At 50.3% G+C, this 13125-nt stretch overlaps 5 protein-coding genes across 5 annotated transcripts; 2 read left to right on the top strand and 3 right to left on the bottom strand.

Moving 5' to 3' along the window:
• Positions 1-1182: 1182 nt before the first annotated feature.
• ALTATR162_LOCUS1388 (uncharacterized protein) lies at positions 1183-2422 on the bottom strand (the record flags this gene model as incomplete). The annotated part of the gene is made up of 2 exons (XM_043308984.1): positions 1183-2102; positions 2161-2422. The coding sequence occupies 2 exons, from the start codon at positions 2420-2422 to the stop codon at positions 1183-1185; spliced, it is 1182 nt and encodes a 393-aa protein (XP_043164919.1).
• Positions 2423-3171: 749 nt separating this feature from the next.
• ALTATR162_LOCUS1387 (uncharacterized protein) lies at positions 3172-4220 on the bottom strand (the record flags this gene model as incomplete). The annotated part of the gene is made up of 3 exons (XM_043308983.1): positions 3172-3422; positions 3477-4062; positions 4116-4220. The coding sequence occupies 3 exons, from the start codon at positions 4218-4220 to the stop codon at positions 3172-3174; spliced, it is 942 nt and encodes a 313-aa protein (XP_043164918.1).
• A 2379-nt stretch (positions 4221-6599) lies between these two features.
• ALTATR162_LOCUS1386 (uncharacterized protein) lies at positions 6600-7312 on the bottom strand (the record flags this gene model as incomplete). Its single annotated transcript, XM_043308982.1, has 4 exons — positions 6600-6722; positions 6778-7074; positions 7130-7182; positions 7261-7312. 4 exons carry the CDS (start codon positions 7310-7312, stop codon positions 6600-6602), a joined length of 525 nt encoding a protein of 174 aa, XP_043164917.1.
• A 218-nt stretch (positions 7313-7530) lies between these two features.
• Positions 7531-8212, top strand: ALTATR162_LOCUS1385 (uncharacterized protein; the record flags this gene model as incomplete). The annotated part of the gene is made up of 3 exons (XM_043308981.1): positions 7531-7845; positions 7901-8119; positions 8174-8212. The coding sequence occupies 3 exons, from the start codon at positions 7531-7533 to the stop codon at positions 8210-8212; spliced, it is 573 nt and encodes a 190-aa protein (XP_043164916.1).
• Positions 8213-9952: 1740 nt separating this feature from the next.
• On the top strand, positions 9953-12631 carry ALTATR162_LOCUS1384 (uncharacterized protein; the record flags this gene model as incomplete). The annotated part of the gene is made up of 1 exon (XM_043308980.1): positions 9953-12631. One exon carries the CDS (start codon positions 9953-9955, stop codon positions 12629-12631), a length of 2679 nt encoding a protein of 892 aa, XP_043164915.1.
• Positions 12632-13125: the final 494 nt, after the last annotated feature.

Here is a 13125-nt window from a genome sequence, read left to right as displayed (position 1 = left end):
CGTTTACAGCCCGATCACACTATCCCTTGGTGAATGGTTAGTAACGCTTTTGCACGAACTATATATGAGACGTCTACTGACTTCATACACCAACATCCAGGTTCAATACCAAAAATCGTATCTGCAACCGAGCTGTAGCCTATGGCATCTGCCTGTCCACGAAAAACATCGTGGGATCAGTTTGTCCGTTCATATTCCGACGTCTTCTCGACCGCTACGGTTATCAAACCACCTTACTCGTATGGGCCGCTGTTACAGTTGGAACCGCTGTTCTCTCCATCTTGATGATACAAACACCTCGTCCAAGCCTCAACATAAGCGCTACTACTCGAGGGCGAAAGATTCCGTGGCACTTCCTCAGACATCAGACATTCTGGGTCTACAGTATCGCAACTCTGCTTCAAAGCGCTGGTTATGGTATCCCGCAAACATACATCAGCGAATATGCACGCAATGTATCCAACCTTTCTCATACCTTTTCGACGCTCCTTATCACTCTGATCAATATACCTGGCATTTGCTCCTCCACTTTCTTTGGCTTTTTGAGCGACAACAAATACTTCCACCTTTCTGCTCCAACTGTTACCGTAATTTCTGCTGTCAGCTCCGCACTGTCTGCATTTTTGCTCTGGGGCTTAGCCGCGCAAGGGAGTATACCCTTATTAGTGTTATTTGCCATCACTTTTGGCTTTTTCGCTAGTGGCTACAGTGCAACCTGGGGCGGAATTATGAACGACATAGAACACGATGCAGCGCAAAGGAACGAAGCCGTCGACGGCGGAGTGATATATGGCTTGCTTAATGGTGCCAGGGGAATCGGGTATGTAGCAGGTGGGCTTGTCAGTGTGCCCCTCATTCAGGCTGGAAGTACGACGTCGGTAGGGCACTTTGGATATGGGACGACTTACGGTCCCCTTATTATATTCACTGGTCTCTCACTATCTTTTGGCGGTCTGGGGCTTGCCTTCCGGCGGAAGTAAGAGCCAACGCTACGTTTGCAAGAAAGCCTCGCTAGAGATAAATAACTCGAAACAAGCGATGAGAGAGCACGAGTAACAGAGAGATACGACAGAGTTGAATTGATTACAAAAAGTAACCTTTAAGTAGCGCACTAACTGTTGCACATGCTTTCTACGATGAGGAGGAAATTCTCATCAGCCATGATCTATCGTATAGGAGGACCTAGGCATCCGTTGGAGCAGCGCCAGAGGGAACAGCGCCTGAAGGCATAGCTCCGCTCGGCATAGTCCCGTTACCTCCCTCACCACCTTCACCACCCGCACCCATGGCATTCTCATTCGCAACTCCACCACCTGCCTGATAGTCCGCGGCAACAGCATAGTACTCATCGTCGGTATAATCAGCTGTAGAGTTTATGCCAATCTGGATCCAAGCCATCAAGCCATCTTCTACATTGTCCCCAAGATACACGTACTCTGGGAAGGGATCGAAGTCATTATCGGTCTGGACGATAGACCACATATCCTCATCATTGGTGGTATAAGCCTGAGTGTTGGAGGCGTAAGGCTCCGTAGCTTCGACAGCGGACTTCAGGTCTTCCGGCCAGAAGAGTTGGCCAATATGTGTTACGGCACCATCAGAGCCCGTGGTACCATTGGAGCGAACAGTCACATTGGTCTTGACGAGGAGGTGCGTGTGTGTCGCGCGGCCTTCGTAGTGACCTGGGAACAGGGTATCGAAGGCTACGACACCGTCGGCATCGGTCTCTTGGACTCCGCGTAGGAAAGTAGTGTTAAGGCCGCCTTGGCCGGACTCGACGCCGCTGTAGTAGCCGGTGGAGTTGCAGTTCCACACATCCACGTAAAGCTGTGGGACGGGTTCACAGGTGCTTACGTCGACGTATTGGACTTCTAGGTAAAGGTCGATGCCCTTTTGGTTCTCGACAACGTTCTTACGGATCATCTCGCTAGTGACATAATACGGGCCGTCGGTGACTTCTGGGGAGAGGATGCAGGAGGTGTTTGCAGCGAAGATCTCACTGGCGAAAGTGTTGGGCGTGTAATCCATCACACCTGTCATATTGTGGTTGACGGTCTCGAATTCCTGGAGAAGGGCCAGATCGCGACGGTACTTTTTGGACTCTGTGGGTTGATGTCAGTCACATCTACGGGTATGTGAGGGTACTGTTGGAGAACGTACTTGCAGTGATCCCACGCTTCTCACGAAGCGCATCCAAGGTGTTTGCGCGACGTGCCTCTGCACGGCGCATCAAACTACGGTGCTTGAGAGTGTCTTGACATCCGGCCAAGGAACGTTTTGCTGCTGCTGCACGCAGACCGCGAGCGTCGATCTCACGCTTGATCTTCACATGATCATGCTTCTCGCCAGGGTGAGCGACTACAGTGCTGATGAGGGAGGTGGCTGCAGCAGCACTGGTGAGGATAGAAGTGAGGTTGACCATTCTGGAATGTCAATTCGAGGAAAAGATCAGTTGGATACGGCAAAAGAACGAATGCGAATTTTGAGGATCTGATGCAATCAATGGAAGATGCCAAATGGTAGTGATGAAAAGCAAGGTATCGCTTCGAACCTCACTGCCTTTATACATTCCGTCCTTTAGTTATGCTGTCGTATCCTGTTGGAGACAATCGCAATGAACGTATCGTCGCAAGTACAAAGGCTTCGTCACGATACATGACGTGGCGCTCAATGAACCTAAGCCTCGCCATAGCCCACGAACACTTTTCGAGCTTTCTCGGCGTGAAGGTGTGGAAAGAACTAACCCATATGGTGTAGCTTCGTCACCAGGCTGACGGGTCTGGAGCGCGGAATCAAAGATTCAATCATACTAGTGGCATCTGTCATACTGTGCAACGCGGTCATACCCATGTGAAGTTGGCCTGGCTGCGTACGTATGCCTGATAGTGTTGAAACGAGCGAGCGGACAATTATGTACAAGGACCACAGTCGGGCGGGAAGCGCCGAAGTTAGCGTCGGCAGAGATCCGAACTAGCTGTAATCAAAAGTATGCCATTGGTTGCCGCCAAAGTAGTTGCGAAGATGTGCGTATACAAGTCGTCGCAAGCTTCGTCAAAGTTCTTGTTGATGCTTAGGTTTCGAGTCATGCACCAGGCGATACCATTGATTCTTTAGGCGTCCCCCTTTCTAAATTAACTCAACATCAGCTCCCATTGTACCACAGCACTATTATCATCTGCTTCCCCAGGCCTTTTGCATCAACGCCTCTACCGTGATGGGATGTACGTCAGGGAAGACATCGTTTCTCAAGCCCTCTCTTGTGATGTCCATAACTCCTTTTACAGCCATGACACCCCACTCAGCCACCATAGCGCGAGTGACGTCTTCAGGAAGCTCGTAAGAGTCCTCCGGTTGCTCCAATAGCGTCGCTTGACCCTGCTCTAGCTTGTCAATGGGGTCATAGGTGACTTCCCATTTGGCACCTATCATTCCGACCATCAGTATTACTCACAATACAATTGCCAGAGATGACTTACCGGTAATCCTCTCCGCAATCCCCACGACTTCATTCCACGTCAACTTATCGCTAGCAAAAGCGCTGAACTCGGGCCATCTCTTCTCCTCGTCCAGTAAAGCAGCGATGTACTTTGCAACATCCGTCGAATGTAAGAACGTAACCGACGCCTCGCCGTCGCCCGGGAGTGCCGCTTTCCGATTGTCAAAGTCCAAGGCATATTTAAAGGGCTTCACGTTACTCTTGCAATAGGGCATGCCAAAATAATCTGAGAGCCAGCCGAACATGACACGCGTGAAGTCGAGATGAGAAGTGCGGAGTAGATCAACAGCATCCAGCCACCATTTCGCTGCAGGGTGAAATTCAGGGAGTCCGGGGTGAGAGTAGTTGATTCCGTACTCGCTAGGCATAAAGCGCCTTACTGAACCAGAATCGATTGCTGCTTGGATGAGGTTCATCTGAGCTTTCGCATTTGCTTCAGTGTAAAGAGCCAGCGCAGATACGACAACCTCGACATTGTGTTTCTTGAAAGACTCTTTGATAGACGCTACGTCCTCGTAGTCTGCTTCGATTACTTGTACGGACTCAAAGCCTGGTATTTTGTTGGCCTAGATAATTGTTAAAGACTCTTCCGTGCGAACGGCAGAATTCCGTGTCATACCTTTCGGCTGAGGATCAAGACTTGGTGTTTGCCTTGACGAACAAGTTCTTCAACAATTGTGCGGCCCATGCCACCGGTGCCTCCGGCAACTGCTACTGTAACCATGTCTGAAAATCGATTAGAGATAGGTAATAGAAGTGACTTGTTATAGGCTATTGGAAGAAGCGGTGATTGAAGATGCCACTGAGCAAAAGCGAAGTAATTTCTGGTCGTCTATTGACATCACAGCTAGGCTTATATGACCAGCTGGTGGACAAAATCCGGTCGAAAGCTTCATCGCTGTACTACGTGTATTGCAAATCTGTCCCCCTGTATCTTGGCACAGCGGCGCGAAGTTGCTCCTAGACATTGATGGAAGCTACGCCACTTGTCAGCGTCGTGTAGAAAGGAGGGCCTAAGGACTTGGCGCCTCATCGAAAATACGTGACATGAGATCCACAAACCATAGAATGGTCGACGCAAGCACCAATGATTGGATCGCGGTACCGTGGCGGACATACGGACATTTCGAAAGTGCGTAAAGTAGGAGAATCAGCGTACCAGGAGGCATCCCATACACTTAGCTAGCTCTATGTGGGCATAGCCTAAACCCGGAGTCCGCGGATAGCCGACATTTGCACCATTGACATCGACTGGGACGACGAGTGTTCCTCAATTACTCAGCCTGATTTGGTTTTAATTCGATTACATCCTAACTACGCAGTATCGATGACAAACAACCATACTTCATGCAGCACGATCTTCCACACCCACAATGCTCATGGCACATACAAGTCTCCTCGAGACCAAGTGGATATGCCATATCCGGAACAAACCCCCCCGTATTACAGAGACTCTCTTACTGGCCTTAAAGCTGCTGAAGGATGTCACCAGTCGTTCCTTATGGGCTGAGCGTGGATAATCTGGGATTACACGATCAGGATATACTAAATGCGGTAGATGCAAAAGTGAGGACGAAGAACAATCTCTGGAGTGCACGCACGCGACATCGTATACCGGACGAAAGCATTGCTATTCGTGTGCTTAATCGCTTGGATAAGTGCATCTGCACCGCGAGAAATTCATCAAGTAGCTTCGAGAAGCAGGTCAGCAATCAGAATATGCGAGCCATACGTTGCTCCAATGTCACTTTCTACATACCATTCAAAGCGACGCTGTCACAACCAAGGGTTCACTCTCATCTCTTGAAGCCAACCCTTCATTGAAAACCCCGGGTCTGCGTTACCTATAAATACCAATCAACAGCATCATCTTCCACCCTCTCATCAGTCAACTCTCACAGTTTGCCACATATCCACCGTTCAGTGTCTTTAGGCCCAGAAGACTATTGAGTCCTGATACCTCATTTCAGCAACGACGAATCTTTACCACAGTCAACATGCTACCCTTCCTCTTGACAGCGTTCTTGAAGGACAGGATCCTCAATAAAACCTTCTTCGTCTGCCTCTTGACCTTCGTGTCCCTCATCATCTATCTCTTTGTCCTCCTCGGCTGCATAAGCAAAGGGGTAGGAATCGAGAATCTATATTGGGTCATGATCTCACAGAACGGGACTGCTGAGCAGCCACCAGTTGAAGTGAGAATAGGGTATTTCGGTACGTCTTTGCCTTGATTCAGCGCTCTGGATGTGGACATCACTGTCAACATAGGTCCGAAAGTGACTGATATACCGTAGGTCTCTGCGCGTCCTTCCCACCAAATACCACAACGCCCAGCGACAACCCGATTCCCGCGCCATTGGAATGCTTCCCAGGTGATACACCGCCGGGCCTTTCGAGTATACCAATGACGCACCCCGTCCTTTCCTCTGCCCTGACACTCCAGAAGTCTGCTCTATACCCTCTCCCTGCACTTGCCTCATCCCTCTACCTTGTGTCTCTGATATATTACTTCATCTTCCGGGAACGAGGCGGCCGTAACGAAAAGATTTCAAAGTTCCTTTTAGGGGTCAGTGCAGCGCTGGGCGTTGCGGGAGCATTGTGTGCCATGTCTAGTGCGAAGGCGTTGCATGAGATAGGGATCTTGCTGGGACATCATGCGGTTGATGGTGGAGAGGGCGAGGTGATGATTCAAGCTGGGAGTTGGGAGGGGGCTGGACTCTGTATTGCGGCTGGTATCCACTTTTTCATTGTGATTTACGCAGCATGTGGAATGCCTGGATTTAGTCTGGGTTTTGGTGGGGGGTATATTGGAAAAAGGTTTTTGTAGAACTGAATAAGAGATGACCTTCTGTGCAAAAGTACAGAGATGCGTGCTGTTATCGCAAGATTGGTGTCCTGTGTACGCAATCAGTAGTATATTGGTCCGTAGTTCGCATTAGTATCCAAATTGTGAAACAGGAGTAACCGAAGATGTCGGGTTTTGAATTGGAGAATATCGAATACTGTCGAGCCCGTTCTCGAGTGTGCCCGCAACACCATGAACGCCTCGCCAAGGAAATCCTCGTGCCTGGAGATGCCGTTGCATTCGTAATGAAAAAAGCGCTTAGAATTGATCAAGGGTCATGCTCATAGAGACGTCGGTGTTCTCAACCATCTTGGTGAACTCCTCGAAGCTAATCTTGCCGTCGCGGTCCAGGTCGGCCTCCATAATGGTCTTGTCGACGATCTACATAGACGTTAGACTCGTTCGCTGTGTAGCTACTGATATAGATTGTACGTACCTGTTGCAGCTGCTGGTCCTTCAGGTTGCTTCCAACCATCATCTTCAGTACTATGAAGAGCTCGCCGTTGCTGATGTAACCGTCGCGATCAATGTCGTATACGCGGAATGCGAAACGCAGCTTCTCCTCCTTGTTGCCCTTGCTGCTGAAAGCCGAGAGACCGGAAACGAATTCCTGAAAGTCGACGTCGCCGCCACCGTCCTCGTCGAAGATGGCGATCATGCGTGTTGCGAGAGGGTTCGAAGAGATCTGAGGGAGGGCTAGGAATTCGTCGCGCTCAATGGTACCGGAGTTGTCCTGGACTGAAATTAGCCAAGCTTCCCAAAGTCTCTATACAGTCTTGGTCGCGCACCTTGTCCAGCTTCATAAACCGCTTCCTTAGGCGGTCAACCTCCTCGCGGTCAACTATATGCTGTTAGCAAGCAATTCTCAGCCCCGCCAGTGCCCTCCCGAGCAGGCCCTCCGCTTTGGCCGCCTACGTACAGTTGGACCCGGAGGCTATGTTGTCGAGCAGCCCGGACTGTTGGTTACCCATGTTGGCGGTTTGTCTGGGGCAAGAATTGGGTGGTGGAGGATGTTGGCGTGGCTCAAGGTCGTGGGGCTGCTTGGTCGCTGCCGCTAGGGTCCAGCTACGCTAGAGGCAGGCACCGCTCCCCGACGTCAACCGCCAAGACTGTGCATTCACTTCCGTGCATCTGCATTCAACGCTCCCACTGAGCTTCACGGCACGGTACACGGTACACGGTAGAAACAATGGACTCGGACATCCCCACAGAAATTGGCTCCATCCTTCAAGGCGCATCCATAAACCGACACCCATCCGTACGACACGACGCGAACCCATCGACGGCGGCATCCGAGAAGCAGCCCGTTACTCTCAATGAACACCCGGATCCCGACAGCTCAGAGGTCGGCGAAGATGAGATTCCCGTCAGCGTGTTGGATCCAGTACCGCGACAGAAGACGATGCCTCCGCTGCCAGACCTGCGGTTCGAACAAAGTTATCTGAAGAGTATCGAGCAAGCAGAAGGGTGGCAGGGCGTGTTATGGATCACACTGCGCGATCAGGTACAGCTGCAACAAGGACAAAAGCTGGCCAAGCCTGAGCTAATCAGTAGCATAGGTTATCATGTGCTTCGCGCAAGGCGTGCTGTGGACTCTTGTACTCAACGGCTGGCGACACTGGAACCGGTCGGCCAAGTTCAGTGGACATGGCGTCGGCGCGCGGATACGGAGATGGTGGTGGGGAGTTAACAACTGGTCGATACCAAACGCAAAGTCCAAGTTGAGGAATACCAAGTTGGCCAAGAACGTAACGGAGGTAAGTCTGGCCTTCTTAAAAGTCTGGCGCCAAACACTTGTCTAGATTGCGGACTATGAGCTGACAGTTGTTTAGTATTATGAGGCAGAATTCTCAAGTGCGGCTCAAGATTGAACACGATGTGCCATAGCTTTCGATTCACCCAGATTTACGCCTGAATGTCATGGGTTTACGCAGAATCTTTAAGAGTGATGAAGACACTTCACAGACCGCACATGGTCTCTTCATTCTATTTTAATCGCCGATACCGCCCTACTGACGCGTCTCGGAAGCCTTGGTGATGACAATGGCGTTTATTAGTTGTCAAGTGCGGAAGATGACATTGGCGCCCCTTCCTGTTCGCTGAATGTGTCTGCTCTACCTCCAGTTTCTATTGTCGGCTAATGAGCGTATTACAACTGTGAATACTTGCTACGCCTGGAGGTACGATCGGTTCGCAACACCACTCCGCGGAAGTCAAGATATCTGTGTATGTACGTTTGCCGCATCGAGAATAGCCCGACATGCGGCACAGCTCCTTGTATAGGCCGTCGTACTCAACTTGAACTTCAAGATCCTTTACCTCTACACGTCCTTCAAATCGGTGCTTTCATTATGGACCCATTGATCAAGTAGTATATAGGCGGGTCAACCCAACGACTAGCACCGTCGAGATGAGCTTTGGGAATGCTGTCGCCGGCGCAGGGCAGGCATTGTCTACGCGATCTCGGTTCAATCTGTCCAGGATATATATCGAGCAGGCTACGCACGGCTTCAACGTGCATCGAATCTAAGCAAAAAGCCAGGTACCAACTCTACACTCGAATTCATTCCTGCGCGTTTGTCAAAGCTGGTCTACAAGTCTCGACCGGGGACGAAGAGTGCAAACAAGTTTCCTGTCACAGCAGCACATCCTCGTATTGTGTCACCCGCGACGAACAAGAACGACCTTGTAGTTCGACCAGCTGCCTCCAGCCGCCTGCTCCAGGATAACACGACGTATTGCCGCCAGGACGGTTTCCGACATACGATGCTAGAAGACGCAATTTGGCCCAAGGATAGTCAGATCATCGGTTTGCCATCAGGGGCTCAGATGAGTTACGCAAGACTTGGCCGTCTGAAAGAGGTGGGGCAACACTGGGTCTATTTTCATGGCACTTCTGGCAGTCGATTAGGTGGTAAAGCTAAACCAAAATATGCTGAGAATCAAGGCGTTCGCATCATCACTGTTGATCGCTCTGGCTACGGCCATTCCTCTTTACATGACAGAAGAATATTAGGTTTTATAAAGGATGTCGAGCATCTGCTCGATTACCATGGCATTCAAGAGTTCAAGATGCTTGGTGTGAGTTGAGAGGGAATGGATGTTGAAGTAGGCATCCTGGGGGAGCACCTATATCAGTAAAAGAGGACTTTTTAGCAGCTGTAACTAAGTCCTTCAATCCTAGAGGAAGCGTCTGTTATGCTGCTGTCCCACTGTTAGACTGAATTTAAAGCCCTCACGAAGGAACTTGTGGAGCAACAGTGTATACATTGAGAAAAGGGTTTGGTATATGGGTACAACTCATGAAAGATAGGCTTCTTCATGGAGAACCTTGAGTATATGAGTGCTATATATCTCAGTGAAGACCTAATAATGCCATCATGACGAGAGACTGGAACACCTTCTCCTCGGACGCGTTAAATAGGCAACTTATACTTATAAGCATTTGAAATGTACCTATGACCTCGAAAGCTGCGGTAATCTGAACGTCACGTGACAACGCAAGACCGCGTTCCGTCTTCCGGCGCGTCGCACATCCTCAACGCCACCTGGACATCCCCACACATCCATCCTACTCTACGGCATGCCAGTTTACACCTAATACCCCAAATATGAAGCCCTTTCGGCCTCTTACTCTAGCTCGCCCTCGCCCAGAGACTGGCGAGCCACCAAACAAGAAACGGAGAATCTCGTCCAACGCGCTTTCCTCGAGCAATCGTCAACCTATCAACACGCTAAATAACCCCGCGCCCGCGCAATTCCTGCCTCCGGGTCTCGATGGAAACTATTACACGGTGTTGTGGCGGAAATACACAACTAAAAAGAACAAGACGTGGGATGGCGATGGGGTGCTCGCTGTGACAGGTGGTTATGCTACGCTCACGGATAGCGATACGGGAAAAGAGCTGGGCAAAGGAGTATGCAATCGACCGCTACTTCCAGGTTCGGCGCTATCCATTGGTGGCAAGGAGCTTGAGATTGAAGGCTCCATTGACAAGGCGGATTACCTCGCTGGACGCACGTCCCTCGGAACTGCTGCAGCTGCGCCTTCAGATCAGTCGAAGCGCGCCGAACTGGGATACAAGCCTCTTTCATCGGCCAAGTCCAAAGCGAACAAGAAAAACAACGCTGCTGATGATGGGGGGAAAGTACCAGACTACAAGCCATCAGCCCAGCGCAAGCAGCCATTCAAGGCCCCTCTGTTGTCAAACACCGTCATGCCTCAACGAAACCCGTCGATCCCGCAGCCACGCCACGACCCTCACGCGCCGAATGCCCTGGTCATGAAGCGACCCAAATCTTGTCCGAGCGGAAAGCAGATTGTTGACGTTGTTGTCGATCCGGTCCTCAGCAAGCATCTCCGCGAACATCAACGCGAGGGTGTGCAGTTTCTATACGAATGCGTGATGGGCATGCGATGCGAGGGCGAGGGAGCCATCATGGCTGACGAGATGGGTTTGGGCAAGACACTGCAGACCATCACGTTGCTCTGGACGTTGATGAAACAAAACCCGATACACGATACCTCGCCGGTCATCACCAAGGCTCTTATTGTGTGCCCTGCTGGCCTTGTCGACAACTGGAAGCGAGAGTTCCGAAAATGGCTAGGCAATGAGAGAGTTGGTGTGTTCGTGCTAGACGGCAAGAACAAGAAGATTACCAACTTCACAATGGGCAAAGCCTATAACATCATGATCGTCGGATACGAGATGCTGCGTGTGGTACAAGAGGAGTTGAAGAAGGGCAGTGGTGTCGACATTGTTATTGCAGACGAAGGCCACAGGTTAAAAACGGCCAACAACAAAGCAATGCTTGCCATTCAGTCTCTTAACACTGAGCGGCGGATCATCCTATCAGGTACACCTTTGCAGAACGATCTCGGCGAGTTCTTCACCGCAATTGACTTTGTCAACCCTGGTCTGCTTGGGCAACGATCAGCATTCAAGCGGTCGTTCGAAGTGCCCATCATGCGTAGCCGTCAGCCAGACGCGAGCGAATCAGAGCTGGAAAAAGGAGAGGCACGATGGAAGGAGCTCGTATCTCTCACCAGTCAATTCATGATCCGCCGAACAGCAGAGGTGCTTTCCAAGTATCTCCCACCCAAGACTGAGCACATCGTCTTTTGCAGGCCGACCAAAGGACAGGCCGAGGCGTATCGTGCAATACTAGGTTCGCCGACGTTTAGACTTGCGCTAGGAAGTACAGATATCGCACTACAGCTCATCAATGTACTAAAGAAGGTCTGCAACAGCCCGTCTTTACTCAAATCGTCAAAGGATAATGATGACACACCATCGGAGATGCTGCAATCGCTTCTCCCACTCATACCGAGTAAGATCCTCAGCTCAAGTGCTTCGAGCGCGAAGCTGCGACTGCTCGACAGCCTGGTTCACCGAATCTATACCACCACAGAAGAGAAGATCGTCATTGTTTCGAACTACACTACAACATTGGACATGATCGAGCGGCTTCTTGTCTCGTTGTCATACACTTACCTCCGCCTTGACGGTAGTACACCGGCTTCCAAACGACAGGCACTTGTGGAGAAGTTCAACAAGACTCCAAAGACTACATCCTTTGCCTTTCTTTTATCTGCGAAATCTGGTGGCGTAGGCCTCAATCTTATCGGTGCATCGCGTATCGTGCTCTTCGATATCGACTGGAACCCCGCTACAGATTTACAAGCTATGGCACGTATTCACCGTGATGGCCAGAAACTGCCATGCAAGGTATACAGGTTTCTCATTCAAGGTGGTCTAGATGAGAAGATCTATCAGCGCCAGGTCATGAAGATGGGTCTCGCAAATGCCGTCGTGGACAACAAAGCCTCTGCATCATCTTTCTCGCAAGAAGAACTGCGTGACCTCTTCCGTCTCGATGAACGTGAAGGTTGCCAGACACATGACATACTCGGCTGTACATGTGATTGCAAGGGCTCACCGGAAATCAAAGCCGAAGAAGAGGATGTAGCTTCCGAAGACGATATTGAAGACTCCGAGGAAGATCGTTACCCTACCCTTATGAAAGCAAGCCAGGTCAACATTGAGGAGCAGGAAGCGAAGATCAAGGCTAGGCGCGCGGCGAAGCTTCCTAAGCTCAGGATGTTGATGGAGTACCGACATATTGACACCAAGATCCTCAGGGGGACGACGAAGAATAAAGGAGACGAGAATGAAGAGGAAGAGGTTCTAGACGACATGGCGGTGGCTGTGGATGATGATGTATTCTTCGATGTCCTGAAAGAATCGGAGTGTAACGTCGGCTTCCTACTAACGAAGTCGACGTCTTAAGTGCATCCTATGCGTCGTATGAGAGAAAGAAGGGTTCAAGCATTTTTTATAGACATGCATAGCGTCGGAGTTTTAATTCAAAGTAGCATGGCTAGGGGTACTCAGTACCCCTGGCCCCCGAGAGTTTTCGTATCATAATAAGTGAGGAGCTGTCAGTCAATCTTAGAGTCGGCTAGAGGTTCCTACATATCAAAGCAAAAGGTATAGGGTATGTCTTTCTCTGCTCTAACACTATGATCCACTTGGTGGGTAATTGTTTGCTGTTTCGTCTTCATCGAGGAGATGGCTTCCTTCGTACTGTGGCCTAGGCTGTACGCACGAAAAGAGAATAAGAGTACATTGAACGCTCGACTACAAAATGCAGGTAGAGAGTGAATGAAGGATTCCCTAAAGATAGTCCAAGCCAGTGGTAGATGAAGCTTCTGTTCTCTTGGAATGGAGAGAGTATGCGCCTTTGAACCGAGAATTCATGCTACAAGGTTTCTGTTGTCCAA

This window comes from Alternaria atra (genome assembly GCF_907166805.1).
Source record: "Alternaria atra isolate CS162 genome assembly, contig: 21, whole genome shotgun sequence".
NCBI classification, from domain to species: Eukaryota; Fungi; Ascomycota; class Dothideomycetes; order Pleosporales; family Pleosporaceae; genus Alternaria; species Alternaria atra.
Note: the sequence above shows the minus strand (reverse complement) of the source record. Positions and strands in the feature narration are given on the sequence as shown.